This window comes from Nansenia antarctica (genome assembly GCF_963989245.1).
Source record: "Nansenia antarctica genome assembly, chromosome: 4".
Lineage (NCBI taxonomy): Eukaryota > Metazoa > Chordata > Actinopteri > Argentiniformes > Microstomatidae > Nansenia > Nansenia antarctica.
Genome location: NC_137689.1, coordinates 22,091,857 through 22,106,964, shown reverse-complemented (window position 1 = coordinate 22,106,964; position 15,108 = coordinate 22,091,857). Strand labels below are relative to the sequence as shown.

Below are 15,108 nucleotides of genomic sequence, written 5' to 3'. Positions count from 1 at the left end.
TGCTTGCAACCACTGTAATTAAGATGACATAGATTGCCTAAGACTTTAGATCGAAATGACAGAATCAAGCAACTACATTTGTATTTTAGCAGTACAATTTACCATTTGTAATGCATTGCTTTAACTATTCATCTTAATAGAACCCATGATCGAACTACAATGACCACAATGCACAGTGAGCTACGTATGACGATTTACAGACACTCCTCTCGCTGTGATTGGCTGTTTAGGGGTTGCATCGGCACTGCACTGCACGGCTGAAGGTGAATAGGTTTCTGTCCAACTGTGCGGTCAGTTTTATTGATTATGTCATCAAGTGGACTTTTAACCATGCGTACCCAACTTTGCAAGCGACTGGTAAGTTTGAGTGGGGGGAAACGATCAATACGGGTATGTTTGTACGAGTTGCCATTGACCAAACGCACAACCACATGCTAGCTACTAGCCATTGTTTTGACAGTCAGTTACGGGCCTGTCTTGCAACTCAATGCAGCTTCTGCAGTGAAACTTAGCCAGCCAGCAAACGAAGCACATTTCAGTAGCAGCTATCATCAATGGACTTATGTTGGATATCCGAACCACAGCAGTTGTCAGATGGCAGGCTACAAGTTCCTTATCTGGCTGCATATCACTGACACTGGCTTTGTTATGGTATGCACCTTGTGCCTGCTAATACCCTCTGCCCTTGCAGGCTCACAAGTACCTATCAAGGACCTATTCATCTCGCCCTTCTTTAAATGTAAGTATGGAACTTTGTACATTTCTGGCAGTTTTTGAACATACTTTTCATTTATTAATCTTAATGTTAATTAATGTCAAGTGTTGCCATGTTTAGCAATGTATACCTATTGATATTGTACCTTGACAAAGGAAACTGAGTGAAATGGAGAAAAGCTCAAATATTAGACTATAACTTTGACGTTTCATTTCAGGAAGTGGTCATTGTCAGTGCCGCCCGTACCCCAATTGGGTCATTCAGAGGGTCGCTGTCAGCAGTACCTGCCACCAAACTTGGTTCTATTGCCATCCAAGGGGCCATTGAGAAAGCAGGTATGGAACTGAAAGCCAAGCCACCATACACAATACATGTATAATAAAGTAAAGCTGATCCTTCTAGTCCACAGTGGTATGACGGAGAATGAATGAAATGAATGTGAATGTGAAACTGGCAGATAGAAAGTTAGGGGGAAAATGGCACTGTGCATCTCGTCAACAAACAGCTTCATACTGTATGACTTCTGTGCCAAGGTATTCCTGTGGAGGAGGTGAAGGAGGTCTACATGGGTAATGTGCTGCAAGCAGGCGAAGGCCAGGCCCCTACCAGACAAGCCCTACTTGGTGCAGGTATGCAGAGCACTGTGTTGACACACACACACACACACACACACACACACACACACACACACACACACACACACACACACATACAAACACACACTGCCAGCCAGGACAACCAGCAGGTGATTACTGTTTCTTGTTGTAATACACTCTACTTTTTTCAGGACTGCCCCTCTCCACTCCAGCAACAACCATCAACAAAGTTTGTGCCTCCGGTATGAAGTCCATCATGCTGGCTGCCCAGAGTTTAATGTGTGGACATCAGGTAACAACTATAACATGACACCTGTCTTGTCTTCTAAAATATGATCTCAGATTCTGATCATAAACCACTGCGTCTTGTCATCTTAAGTTATGGCATTTTATAAGAACATAACAGATTAAGTAAAGTCCTTGGTAGAGACTCACTCCCCTAAATTGACATTGTGAGAATGTTACCCTTGTGAAGAAACACAAATAGGAAAGTATTTCTTTGCTCAAACTACTAGAGAAAAGGTGGTGTCTACTGTAGTTACTCAATGAGCACAGAATTGCAGAGCAAATGGTTTTCGCTTAGATACATGTTGAAAACAAGGTGGATGTTGGTCACAGATATCAGATGCCTGACGATGTTCTTAATCTTCAGCTAATAGTCCAGTATTTTCCTATAGAGGGAGTCGCACCATATATGTCCCCATTCATCTTTAAGAAAAAGATTTAAAGCATAACAAAGCAGTTTATTTGTGTTATCTCTGTGTGCTAGGATGTTATGGTGGCTGGTGGCATGGAGAGCATGTCCAATGTCCCCTACATGATGACCAGAGACACCCCGTCTTACGGAGGACTAAGGGTGGAGGACATCATCGTCAAAGACGGCCTCACTGACGTCTACAACAAATTCCACATGGTAGCGCTCCATTGTTGCAGTATATGTTTGTGGTTTTTATGGGATGTAAATGTTCTAGTAGGCTCTCTGGTCACTTTCTCTGCTTCTTATCACTCCCATTCACTTAGAAAGAGTGAGATTGATTGCAGGTCAGAAGTTCACTCTTTTGAAGATCATTTGACATTCATACGCCTGTGTTGTCATTGTCTTCATGCGTAGGGAAACTGTGCAGAAAACACAGCCAAGAACAGTCAGATTACCAGGGAGGAGCAGGACGCGTATGCCATCAGCTCATACAGCCGCAGCAAAGCAGCATTCGAGGCAGGGCTACTGGCCAAAGAGATCGTACCGGTTAGCATCCCCCAGAGAGGTACAGGATGTTATCCAACTACTATATCAGCTGATTCACGGTGGTCAGATGCTTATCACTCACATTGTGTTGCTTCTGCGCAGGCAAGCCTGATCTTGTGGTGTCAGAGGATGAGGAGTGGAGACGTGTCGACTTCAGCAAAGTGGCCAAGCTGAGAGCAGTGTTCCAGAAAGAGAATGGTCAGTATGTATTGTTGTCAGAAGTGGAGCTTGACAATTGGGGAAAAAGTAATAAGGACATCAGCAGTTTGTTGATAGAGAGCCTAGAGCTAAATAAACATTTCTGTAGATTTTATTTCTCTATAAATAAAAATGTCAATGCATAACAAAACTCTTGGATTTCAGTTTAGGCATATTTATTATATGGTTTATTATGACATGGATGGACATAAAAAAAAAAAGTGCTATACAAAAAAACCCTGTGAACTGAGTTTGCATGAAGGACAGACACTGATTAAAAAAACATTATAGTGCTTGATGAAACCTTCACCATGCACAAATTAAATTAATTCTTATTGATCATTTGGAATCCAGGCACGGTGACAGCAGCCAATGCCAGCACGCTGAACGACGGTGCTGCCGCCCTGGTTCTCATGACAGCAGACGCAGCAAAAAGACTCAACCTCACTCCACTGGCCAGGATTGTGTGTAAGGTTCCTTTCATGCATGCACACACATGTGCATGCACACACACGCACAAACAACCCAGACTATAGTTATGCAATGCTTTTGGTTACAGTGTGTTTGTGAAGATAACACTGCAGGGGCGCGGGGATTCCTGGCACATGCTCAACTACCTTAAGGTAGTGATCATGGAATGAGATCCCTTGAAAGGGAATATTTCATTTACGAACACTGTTTTGGTCCCGCAAGTCTGTTGGTCGGTGACAGGTTTGTTTATATCCTAAGTGATTCGGTTATGTTTGCTGGAAGGTTTGTTTAACTTAGTAAGAGAGAAAATGCTCCAATCTCAAAGGGTTCCATTTCCATCACAATCTTCCATTTCCATCACAAGCCAGGCAGTCTCTGTCTCTGAGAGCATAGGTTTACTACAATAGTACTGTAGAAAGTTTGGGAAGGCAAGTCCTCTATTCTCTTTAGACTTGGAGAGGTGATTTTTGTAAAATGTTGTGCAATTTGTAGTTCTATAAGAAAAGTAATAATATTACATATCTGAGGTTAACCCTTGCGCCCTTAATTTCCGGTTGCACCTATATTTCTTCATATTCATATAGCCGCAACCGTTAATTAAGGGCGTGTGGGTTAACCTCAGATATGCACACATCTCTGTTATTGCGCTGTCTCAACGCAAGCACACTCAGAGATTGATTAGACTAACAATGACTGACAGTCCCATGTGTCACCATTATGGTACATATTAATTTGCATGTAGCTGTGTATTTTTAGAAGTATTCGCAAACTTTGCAGGGACTGGTACAACCATACTACGTAACAATCTTTATGTCAAGCGGACATGCGGTTCATTAGAAGTAGTTTTCTAAGTGTTATTTTTTTATATTCAAAAATGGTTGGAAATGCAGGATATTGAGCGGCATGTGGCAGCCAGTCTTTTCAGTTTTAGGCCTACTAGCAATCTTGTTCGTCTTGAGGAGGCGGATCTGCCAGTGTTGATTTGGTGTCTCTAGGACAAACGGTAAAAAAATTATGGCCTCTCAAAATGTGTTGCTATACCGCCCCCTTCAGGAATTTTGGCGTTGAAATTAATGTGCGGGAATGGCCTGGGGTCCTCTACGTGCCTGCCAAAAAGCAAAAGAAGTTACCAGAGTCATGGCCATTTGTCATGAAAACAGCAGACGGATTCTTTATTTTTTTTTTAAATGGCTGGAAATGTTGAATATTGAGTGGCATGTGGCAGCCATTTTTTCAGTGAATAGTAAGTTGAACCCCTAAAGGAGATTACTACGATAGATAGATATGTAAACCTTTCACTTTCTCTTACATTTTTAGCGTTTGCTGATGCTGCTGTTGCCCCCATTGATTTCCCCATCGCTCCTGCGTTCGCTGTACCAAAGGTGAGTCTCAGGTTTATCTGCAGCTCATTGAAGACTTGTGGTGGGTTTGTGCACCAGTTGTGCACGGTTTGTGAATGCTATGACTATCCATTGAGTTGTGCATCAGAACTGCTATTTTGAACTGCTATTTTGTCCCAGGACTTCAGTATACTGTAGATACTATAAGTTGTTCTCCCTCAGGTCCTGGAGGCAGGTGGAGTGAAGAAGGAGGACGTTGCCATGTGGGAGATCAACGAGGCCTTCAGTCTCGTGGCCCTGGCTAATATCAAGATGCTGGACATTGACCCCACAAAGGTCAACATCAATGGAGGGGCTGTGTCACTGGGACACCCTATCGGGTAGGTGACATGGACCTAACCTTAACCCTAAAGACCGACAACATTTACTCAACAAAGATGATGGAGGGATCTGTAGAAAATACATTTGATATTGTACAGTGGAAGGTTTACGGGATTGATAATGCTTGAATGTATTTACACACAGACCACACAGTGGTCGACCTGCATCAGCGATTAGTTGAAAAAGTCTGGTTCGAGCTAATCTCGACTGTGATTTAAGACTCAAGTCATTCCAATAATCCAACTCAGCATTGTCTCATCAATGATAACTCAGTTCAGGTTTGGAAATTCTCGCTTTGGGCGCTCACAGAGTAATAATGAGCCCAGAACATCCAATTGTCGAAAAGAAGATACTATGACTGGAAAATGACAGCGCAGCACTCTGCTTATGGAGCTTTCTTTTTTTAAAGAATTAAATGATCGATTTTCCTTTATCTGCGTTCATGGAATACCCAGCTGATGTAGGGATGAGATGAAAAGACAAACAACAGTGATGTTTCGGTGAAACAAACCGGAAACAACATCAGACATATTGGAAAAAACGTACAAAGTTACTTACAGCATTGTCTGTCCATTGTCCTCAGGATGTCAGGGGCGAGAATTGTGGGCACCATGGCACATCATCTGAAGCCTGGCCAGTACGGCCTGGCTGGGATCTGCAACGGAGGTGGAGGAGCCTCTGCAATCCTCATCCAGAAGTTATAGAAACTCCTTACAGGGGTTATCAGACACGTACACTTCCTGTTAAAACACAGTTATATAACCTGCTTTAGATGACCATACTCCACCAGTCTAGATTATGTATTTGAAAATGACCCCCATGCCAGTAGCCTTAATACACAACATGAACTGTTATGACTCTGTTGAACTGTACACAACATGAACTGTTATGTTTGACACTCCTGATTTTGATGTGAAAGCAATTTATATTTAACTAATGAATAAATAGTTTCTATCTAAAAGAAAAAGCATATTCCCTTTGTCTTTACTGTCAAATCCATGGCCTTGGTTTGTCATACTGTACTAGGGTTGTGAACCACATTTGTTTAAAATGTAGCAATATTGACAATTTACTGTACAAATGCTTTTTTTGGGTAGCACTTCTCATGGCAGGAATCAGAACAAAGGGTTAGAGACTTTTGCTTTGAAACTTTCTCGTTGATCGGATTATCTTTAACTGTTTTTTTATTTTTCATTCGACCTCCAGTGTGATTTATTTTAGAAATACAATACAAGAGTTGAGTTTGTCCTAGTGGTAGGTTGTGGTGTTTGTCATGCAGTTGCAGTGTTTTGCCACATGGTGGTGCACACGCCTGTTCTCAAAAGGCTCAGCTGAGAGGTACTGATTGGTAATGTAATGTAATATACTATTGCAAATATGCTTATTATGTGCAATTCAGTGTACTGTACAATAGGTTTAATTTTTCCTGTAAAGCACATTGTATTACATAAGTATGAAATGTGCTATAGTGTGCTATATAATAGTTAATAAGTTATTGTATTTGTCGGTATCCCTAGACTGTGCAGATACACTTGTACCACACGGGACAATTAACCTTATATGAGCCTTGCCCATATAATGTACCGTACTTGGGAGAATGAGTCAAATTGAATACAAATATAATACTTTTTGTCTTGTTTTTACATGTATTTGTGGGTGTGATTGTGGCTGTGACTATTCTGTCAACAGAGAATCAGTTTAAATGTCATCTTTACGTCAGCACCTCTTATACCTAGTTTCATTAAACACACCTTGAATACCTGAATAGAAAAAGTCAATGTTCAGCCAACATAGTCAAGAGAACATGTCCCTTGATATTGTTCCCCTACTCTGGCAGAGAACATAATCATTCATCATGTTAAATATTGACAAAGCATTTTGCATGTGTAGCAAAGTCCTTTCAGCCATAGCGTTTCAGTGTGTAGACATGTCCAGGGCTGTGGTGAGTCTATTCACTCAAGTACCTGGCCAAGTACCTAAACCTGGTTGTTGATTAACACTTAAGAAAGCCTCAGCCTGGGGAGAGAATGGGGACAGCACAGGAAAACGAAAATATGAAGCCTCCTTGGACTCCAGTGGGTTAAGCCTATAGAGAGTTTTAGTGACATAGGAACATCCAATAATGTCAATAATATGGCTCTTTTCCCGGATTTGATCTGGTAATGTGTCACATATCAGAAGCGACCAATGGTCAGTCTGCTTATAAGACTGACGTGACATGACCTTGTATGGTCATGGGGGTGGCTAGATGAGTGGCTATGTCCTGTGCAAGAGGACAACTTGCTAATGTCATTGTTTTCATTGCTATGTGGGGTTAGTGGTCTCTTGTGAATTTCCTGAGTGAGTTAGCTGAGTTGAGCAACTGTCTCCTTTGTTTGATAAACTAAATGTCAGTTATGTCATTGCTTTGAAATTAATTGAAATAGGCACATTGATGTTTACTTAGCACATTGTGGACATTATATATTGGGGAACATGGCAATGTTTAATCACTGATTATGTATTTTTGTTACAGATAACCATAACGTAACTCGCTCATACATTATATTGTGCTTCCAGTCTGAGAGGAAAGTAACTCTAGGGAAACGTACAATAAAGTGAATCATTTTGAAGCTATATTTCTCACTATTTATAATAGTTGTTGAGGCTTTTAGGCCAGCAGAACAGCAGAGTGGTGTCTTTCTGTGCTTGATGAATAGCAGGATGCAGAGGACTCTCACCTGCTCTCGTCTTACTTAGACTTAATCATTACAAGTGAGTGAATCTCTACAAATGATGTCTTAAGAAGCAGATGTATGGTACAGTAGAACATTTCTACAACATGTCTTTGTTGTTTAGGGAAGCCAAAGAATGGCATTACTATATGAATGTTAGGACTGGTCTAGTGTAAGGTCAACAATAGAATGACAACACTGAATAATGACTAATAGGCTTAGTGTAAAATAATGATTGCACATAATTTGTCAGTAGCTGGTCTTTAGGACAGATATTGAATTCTATGCGCAGATATTTGTGTTTTCTCGCAAACATCTCTTAAATATAAGGAAAACAAAAGAGATTGCAGCAGTTTTGGTGTAGGTCAGGAAGTAATGACCAGGAAGTTATTATCCATATATTTCTCCATGTTAGTCTTAAAGCTTAAACACTTAAACACCGCCCCACAGGTCAGCCTGGGCACACATACAAAGGTGTGGTCATGGCTGTTGATTACCTGGAGTAGTGGACAAATGGACTAAGGCTGAGAGAAAGAGAGAGGGAAGGGCACCAAATCAGAGTTGGAAAGAAACAGCTGAAGTAGGGTAAGTCTTTTCTCTCCTTATTTTGTGGATTATAACAGTTCAAGTGCTGACTAACTTTACAATCATTCTTGATTCATCATCATGACAAGAAAATCATACGGTATGACCTTAAGGAATAGACATTGTGTGTTCCATTGAAATACTGTAGCATTGTGAGTTGTTTTGTGTTTTAGCTTATTAAATGTTACGCTGTGGTAAAACATTTGAACCAGTCGTTTATGCAACCTCTTCTAGGCTCTTCTGTCAACTTAACGTAACATGGAGAAAGGTGTCTATATGAACAATATTCAGGTAAATCTTGTTGCAAATCAGTACATGTAGTCACATTTTTGCTTAAATTAAATGTGTTATGGGATATTGGAAAATTGTCTTGTTATGTAGGCTGCCATCCGTTAGATATGCTGCTGCAACATTACTAAGTCATCTATGATAATCATATATGATGATGATAACAAATATTGAATATGTAATAGAAGTGTATAAGGACGTACATGCACTGTATACATGCATTGTTCCAATATCACAAATTCTACAAATTGCCACATTGTTACTGTGTATGGCCCTAACTTTATGGTAATTTAAAAAAGAAAAAGAAAAAAACCTTAATTTATCCAAAATGAAAAATCCTTCATTTCTTTTTAGGGGAAGGTGAACAATGGGTTTCAGCAGGAGGAGAGAAATCCCCCTCCATATTCCCCTGCATATCACAGCAGTCCCCCCTACAGTGTCCCCCAGTACGTACCCCAGACCATCACTACCCACCACATTATCACCACTGGCCCACCACACCCTGCCCCAGAGAGAAAAGGTACAGTACACTCCCACTGTTAGTCTTACTGTGTGTCATGAACTTATGTCATACGTGATTCAATCTCTTGGTCTTATAGTACTGTATGTCACATGCATGCATCTCACCTCTTTTTTTTTTTTACCGTGTTTTGAAGTTTTTTTTTTTTTTAATGTTTTGAATCTATGAAATGTGATACTGTATATTATCATATTTTATATTTTGTCCTAGAGCTGTTCCATTTGTTCATTATCTTATGTTGTCATACTATACTACATTGTGTGTATCATGTGAAGTAGCATTACTGTGTTATCCTTTACTAAGCACTGTATGCAAATCATATCCCCATGTTTGTGTGTTTCCATGGAGAGGGCTCGAATTCAGCCACAAGGCTTTTACATTCTTATTGTATACGGTATAGTTTAAGGCTCTCATATGGCTAGCCTTTGACCTTTTGTTCTGTTTGTGCTTCCTTTCAGGGGTAAAGAAGAGTCACTGCAAATGTATTGTATCACTGGTCAGTGTCCTACTTCTACTTGGGGTAACAGGAATCCTGCTTTGGTACTACTGTAAGTACACATCCACATCCACGTCCACTCTCCTCAATTTCATAAAAGATCTATTCATATCCTACTACATGGGGATTCAGTGCTAGTCATGCAAACATACAGTGCCACCAGTGTATCTAAACAAGAGGCCCCATGTCCTAGCATCGATGTCTGTAGGTTGGATGCAAATGAGAAGCATCAGTTGTCAAGTTATAGCAGGGCTATGATGTCTCCTGTGTGTGTGTGTGTGTGTGTGTGTGTGTGTGTGTGTGTGTGTGTGTGTGTGTGTGTGTGTGTGTGTGTGTGTGCGTGTGTGCGTGTGTGTGTGTGTGCGTGTGCGCGTGCGTGTGTGTCCCCCAAGAGTGTGATGGCAAGTGTGTGTGTCTACAGTGTCCTACCAGTGTCTTTTGGGGAGGTCTTGTGGGAATGGTTTGGCATGTCTCAGTGCGTCCCAGTGGTGTGATGGCATTACGGACTGTCCAGGAGAAGAGGACGAGTCACATTGCTGTAAGACACCTCTGAATCCTGTCCATCATTTACACTGTTGACCGATGCTGTGCAGTATGCAGTCACACACTGACGGAACCTTTAAGGAAACTACCAGCATGGTGGAAACTACCAGTTTTGATTCATTACATTTTCCAATTTGAAGACTTCTAATTTCATTGTCTACTTTCCAGTTCGCCTCTACGGAACGAGTTCTCTGCTGCAGAGTTACTCATCAGACAGTCAGACATGGAAACCTGTGTGTGCTGATGGCTGGACTGACAGCTTTGGGAGAGCCGCATGTCAGCAGATTGGATACAGCAGGTGAGTCACCATGCATACAGAGACCTATTCTCTCTTTGCTGTCAAGTATTTACTATTGTCAAGCATTTAATTATTGAATCTTTATCTGTATATTGTATATTTGTATGTATTTACTTTTTAAATTACTTACTAAATCTTATAGTAATTATTATATTATTTTGTTATAGCACTTTGAGCTGCAACGTTTGCAGGAAAAGTACTATACAAATAAAGGTTATTATTATTATTATTATTGTTATTATTATTATTACTATTATTTACAGTTAGGTCTACATGTTGTTCCTTATTTGACCAGGATTATAGCATACAGTGTGTTTAGAGCCTTCATCTTTCTGGGTCATGTCCGGGTTGCACTAGCAATTGAATAATACAAGTTTTAGTTTTTTTAGTACCATAATAGCATTATAAACCATACTCTAGCTAGTAAGAGCTCACACACCCTGGTAGATCCATGCGGAACAAACAATGTGTATATACTTGTCTGTCACCTCTAATGCCAGCATAGATCCAAATGTACTACTCCCATAAACACTTACATACAATACCAATAACTCACTAACTGCCAAAGAATTCTGGAACACTTTTTATTTATTTATTTGACCTTTATTTAACCAGATAAAATCAATTGAGAACAAATTCTCATTTTCAATGAAGAATAAAAGAAACAAGAATAAAAACAAACATATAAACAGAAATACTCGTCAACATAGAACAATCTTTGTATACAATACATGAGAACAGCAAAGACAGTGAAGATAAATAAATAAAAACAAATAGAAACCAAATCAACTAACCTATGTGTGGAAAGAGAGCCGGGTGTGTGTGTGTGTGTGTGTGTGTGTGTGTGTGTGTGTGTGTGTGTGTATGTGTATGTATGTGGGGGGGGGGGGGGGGGGGGGCAATCAGCAGGAACAACAGTCAACTATGACCTGCTGAAGTTGATGTTAACACTCATGTATGAGGCACGTGTACTGACTCTACCTGTCTCTGTTTCTAAGGGAGAGCTATGTCCAGTACACCAGAACTAACCCAGGCTCCCTGGCCGCTGAAGGCTTTATGAAGTTGCGTTCAACTGATGTTCCTGTAGACCTTGTGCAGGGACAATTAATCAGCAGGTGTGTACATCTCCATCATACTGTATGTGATTCATTCAAAGCTGTGTTTTGATGTGACCTCTACGTCTCAACTATAGGCAGAGTGATGTCTTTGTTTACTATGTGAAGGTTTAGATAGATGTTGTGGGGGGTCATTTAAATTAAGTTCTTCTGATGTAATTTGTCATTATAAATGATATTTCCTCCTACAGTGACTATTGCTCAGAAAATGATTTGGCAGTCAGCCTACAATGTATTGGTAAGCCTCTTCGTTTACATATACTGAACACAGCCACCTGATGTGGTTCTCAGGACAGGGCCGACTCTAAGGAGACACAGAACGTTAGTGAGAGATGTCAAACCTAGCTAAATCAGTCTTGTTTTAACTCACCAGCTGCCAGGCAATTCCAGAACACTCACCACCTAGATTGCCAAGTGTTTTATGTAGTATTTACCTAGCAACAATACTTTGATTGATTATAAAACGAGGCATCATAATTTATGCCTTTTTGGGGAATAAAGTCACCGGCCAATAAAGGCACTGTAGGGTGTTTCCAATTGTATTACTTTTATTACTTTATTACCCGTTTAACTAAATGAGTTAAGCAAGGTTGGTTTCCTGGCTGCTGCAGTGATCTACAGAAGGCACAGTAGGTGTGTTGGCTATGAAACCGAGAAATTGTTTCACCTTTATTTCGTCTTCACCAAGGCCTTAACCCATGACACATCATATAAAAACCAAACACATTAACAAAACATATGACATAAATAAAATGGGTACACAATAATCTCCATGCAGCTCTTAAAAGGTGGGTCTTAAGGTTAGACTTAAGGTAGTCTTAAGTTTTTTTTTAAATAGAGAAATCCAACTCAACTATTAAAAGCCATTTTATGTATCAAAATCTGTCATCCTGATTGTATTTGCTTGAATCCTTCGGTCCGACTTGTTCTCTTTGCCATTCACCTCAGAAAGATACTAACTTTCAGTTACTGTTCTGTTGCTTCCAGACTGTGGTGTGAGTACAGCTAGCCCCAGGACCCGTATCGTAGGGGGGGATGCAGCAGTGAGCGGGGCCTGGCCATGGCAGGTCAGTCTACAGGTCCAGGACCATCACCTGTGTGGAGGCTCCATCATCAGCCCTCAATGGATCCTCACGGCAGCCCACTGTGTCGTCCCGTAAGTCTGACTCCAACACGATACTGTACCTGTCTTTTGCTCTCCTCTCCTCTCCTCTCCTCTCCTCTCCTCTCCTCTGGGTTCCCTCCTCCTCCTGTCTCTACCTCTTGTTCACAGGTTGCCGCATAAGAGCACACACGGGACACCTCAGGATTGACGGTCCATTGTTTCCTATCTGGTTCTAAATTGTAGGTTCTCTGAGTCTGGACCCGACCAATGGACTGTGCAGGCTGGAAGTCTGACACTGAGTGAGATGTCATCCACCCCCGGGAACTCTGTCTCTCTCATCATCCCTCACGAGAAGTACAACAACGCGGATCACAATAATGACATCGCTCTTATGAAACTTACCCGGCCCCTGACATGGTCAGGTAAGTCTCCTATGCCTATCTATGAAATGACAAACACACGAGTCCCAATAGAAAGTCACTTCTCTCTCTTTAAGAAGGAAATGGAACACAGATGATATTGCTTGTTGGAATAATGGTCAATCTCATACAGTGACACTCTTGAGTCAGTATGATTCACTGACAATCGATACTTTTGACAAAGCCGTCTCTTGCGTGTGCTTGTAGATAAGGTGAAGCCTGTGTGTCTGCCCAATGTTGGGCTGAACTTGGCTCCTGAGAGGGAAGCCTGGGTCTCTGGATGGGGGTCCCTGGACAGCGGAGGTAAGCTGACCCAAATCTGGTTAAGGGACCATTTTGCACACAATCAATCTGATTGAGTGAAGTAACAGTGAGGATACGTTTCGATCTGTGTCTTCCAGGATCACCATCTCAGTATTTGATGCAGGCTCAGGTCACTATGTACAGCAGACAGACCTGTAGCAGAGAGCAAGTGTACGGAGACCTGATCACTGACTCCATGATCTGCGCTGGCAAACTCTCAGGAGGAGTGGATACGTGTCAGGTCAGATTTACACACATACACACACACACACACACACACACACACACACACACACACACACACAGACATGCACACACGCATACACACATGGACACATGGACATGCACACGCACACACACAAATGCACAGTGCACGCATACACGCAAAACACACTCCCACATAGGCACGCACACACACACACACACACACACACACACACACACACACACACACACACACACACACACACACATACACACACCACATTAAGGGGATGAGATGGTTTGAGAATTACGTACTAATGTAATTTGTGTAATAATGTTGAAATAATCTCTATGTTCTGAAAGGTGTTTCCAAGAGATCTTCCAATTGTTCCAATAATTATTTTTGCTGTCCTGCAGGGGGACAGTGGAGGACCACTTGTGAGCAAGGAGGGTTCACACTGGTGGCTGGTAGGGGACACCAGCTGGGGTATGGGATGTGCCCAGCGGAACAAGCCCGGGGTCTATGGCAATGTAACCTATTTCATCGACTGGATATACAAACAAATGCAGGTACGTACTCATGAGTCAAAGATTGATTGGACATGTTATTAACATGTGTTACTTACAAAAATGTAATACGTCTGCTTGTCAGCAGTTTGTCAAGAATGTTCAGAATGTTGTCATTTTTTACAGAATAATTGATGGAGATGCCAATGAAGACTGAAGACCTCTCACCAATCAAATTCTCCTGTCTGAAATGTGGTGTTTTTCTATCTAATTGTATTCTAGTATTTCCATTCCTTGTTGTTGAATGCTGAAGTTCATGGGAACTGTGCATTCAGCAGTTTTCTTCTAACATTCTGTTGTAAAATGATCACCCATATTTCATCATATTTATGAACACCGGTATAAGATCATGAAGTATTTATTGTCAACAATAAAGGGTTTGTTTTTATGTGCCAAACATCATCAAACTGTAAAGAAAAACTCCATGCAACACTATTTTCATAATTCACTGTGTTTATTAATCACAGACTTTTCGGACAAGAGACCTTCTTCAGAGTGTAAATAGTCAAAGAAAGGTTGTACAAACATACTGTATATAAAACGTTTTCTTTTTGTTAATTAGACCATCATCTTTATTCGAAAGTGCTGTGATTTTACACCTAGGCTTATGGGGTGTCATTTCGTATTTGTGTAATGTTCATAATTTCACTATGCATCTATAATTTCCCACCTCAACCTATAGCGAGAGCAACGCTTTCATGAGCAGTGAGAAGCTGTTTGTTAGTACGACACAGTTTTACCTTAGAGAGACTCCTCTTCCAGGCAGCACTTTAGGGCACATCCTGTGTGGTTAGTTGTTTGATATTACGTGGATATCAGAACATAAACAAAGAAACAAGAAACAAGCTAAGTAGCCAATTCGTATAGAGAAGCTTGTGGTCAGAAATGCTCCCATCTCACCCTCCTGCAGATAGGGCAGGAGTTACCTGTGGAGTACTGAGTTAACAACATACTCTTACAGTACGTGTACATTGACCACTGATAATACAGAACATTGGGTTTAAGGT

General features: G+C 41.0%; 2 protein-coding genes across 2 annotated transcripts; both read left to right on the top strand.

The window, feature by feature from the left end:
* The first annotated feature begins 274 nt into the window (after positions 1-274).
* Positions 275-5,897, top strand: acat1 (acetyl-CoA acetyltransferase 1). Its single transcript, XM_080527967.1, has 12 exons — positions 275-357; positions 692-739; positions 933-1,050; positions 1,249-1,344; positions 1,503-1,603; positions 2,081-2,224; positions 2,423-2,573; positions 2,657-2,752; positions 3,107-3,220; positions 4,541-4,605; positions 4,786-4,943; positions 5,528-5,897. The coding sequence occupies exons 1-12, from the start codon at positions 307-309 to the stop codon at positions 5,646-5,648; spliced, it is 1,263 nt and encodes a 420-aa protein (XP_080384093.1). The 5' UTR covers positions 275-306; the 3' UTR covers positions 5,649-5,897.
* A 1,381-nt stretch (positions 5,898-7,278) lies between these two features.
* Positions 7,279-14,507, top strand: tmprss2 (transmembrane serine protease 2). The gene is made up of 15 exons (XM_080528805.1): positions 7,279-7,698; positions 8,109-8,243; positions 8,478-8,534; positions 8,886-9,051; positions 9,510-9,599; positions 9,969-10,085; positions 10,259-10,388; positions 11,387-11,503; positions 11,695-11,741; positions 12,491-12,659; positions 12,852-13,030; positions 13,235-13,330; positions 13,429-13,571; positions 13,952-14,104; positions 14,228-14,507. Exons 3-15 carry the CDS (start codon positions 8,502-8,504, stop codon positions 14,234-14,236), a joined length of 1,449 nt encoding a protein of 482 aa, XP_080384931.1. The 5' UTR covers positions 7,279-7,698; positions 8,109-8,243; positions 8,478-8,501; the 3' UTR covers positions 14,237-14,507.
* The last annotated feature ends 601 nt before the right edge of the window (positions 14,508-15,108 follow it).

Excerpts from the sequence above, each read along its gene's own strand:
- acat1 (XM_080527967.1), top strand. The coding sequence starts at position 307 with ATGTCATCAAGTGGACTTTTAACCATGCGTACCCAACTTTGCAAGCGA. Across the intron at positions 2,574-2,656 it reads GGTTAGCATCCCCCAGAGAG|GCAAGCCTGATCTTGTGGTG; the intron begins GTACAGGATGTT and ends GCTTCTGCGCAG. Across the intron at positions 4,606-4,785 it reads CTGCGTTCGCTGTACCAAAG|GTCCTGGAGGCAGGTGGAGT; the intron begins GTGAGTCTCAGG and ends GTTCTCCCTCAG.
- tmprss2 (XM_080528805.1), top strand. The coding sequence starts at position 8,502 with ATGGAGAAAGGTGTCTATATGAACAATATTCAG. Across the intron at positions 9,600-9,968 it reads AATCCTGCTTTGGTACTACT|TGTCCTACCAGTGTCTTTTG; the intron begins GTAAGTACACAT and ends GTGTGTCTACAG. Across the intron at positions 13,031-13,234 it reads CCGGCCCCTGACATGGTCAG|ATAAGGTGAAGCCTGTGTGT; the intron begins GTAAGTCTCCTA and ends GTGTGCTTGTAG.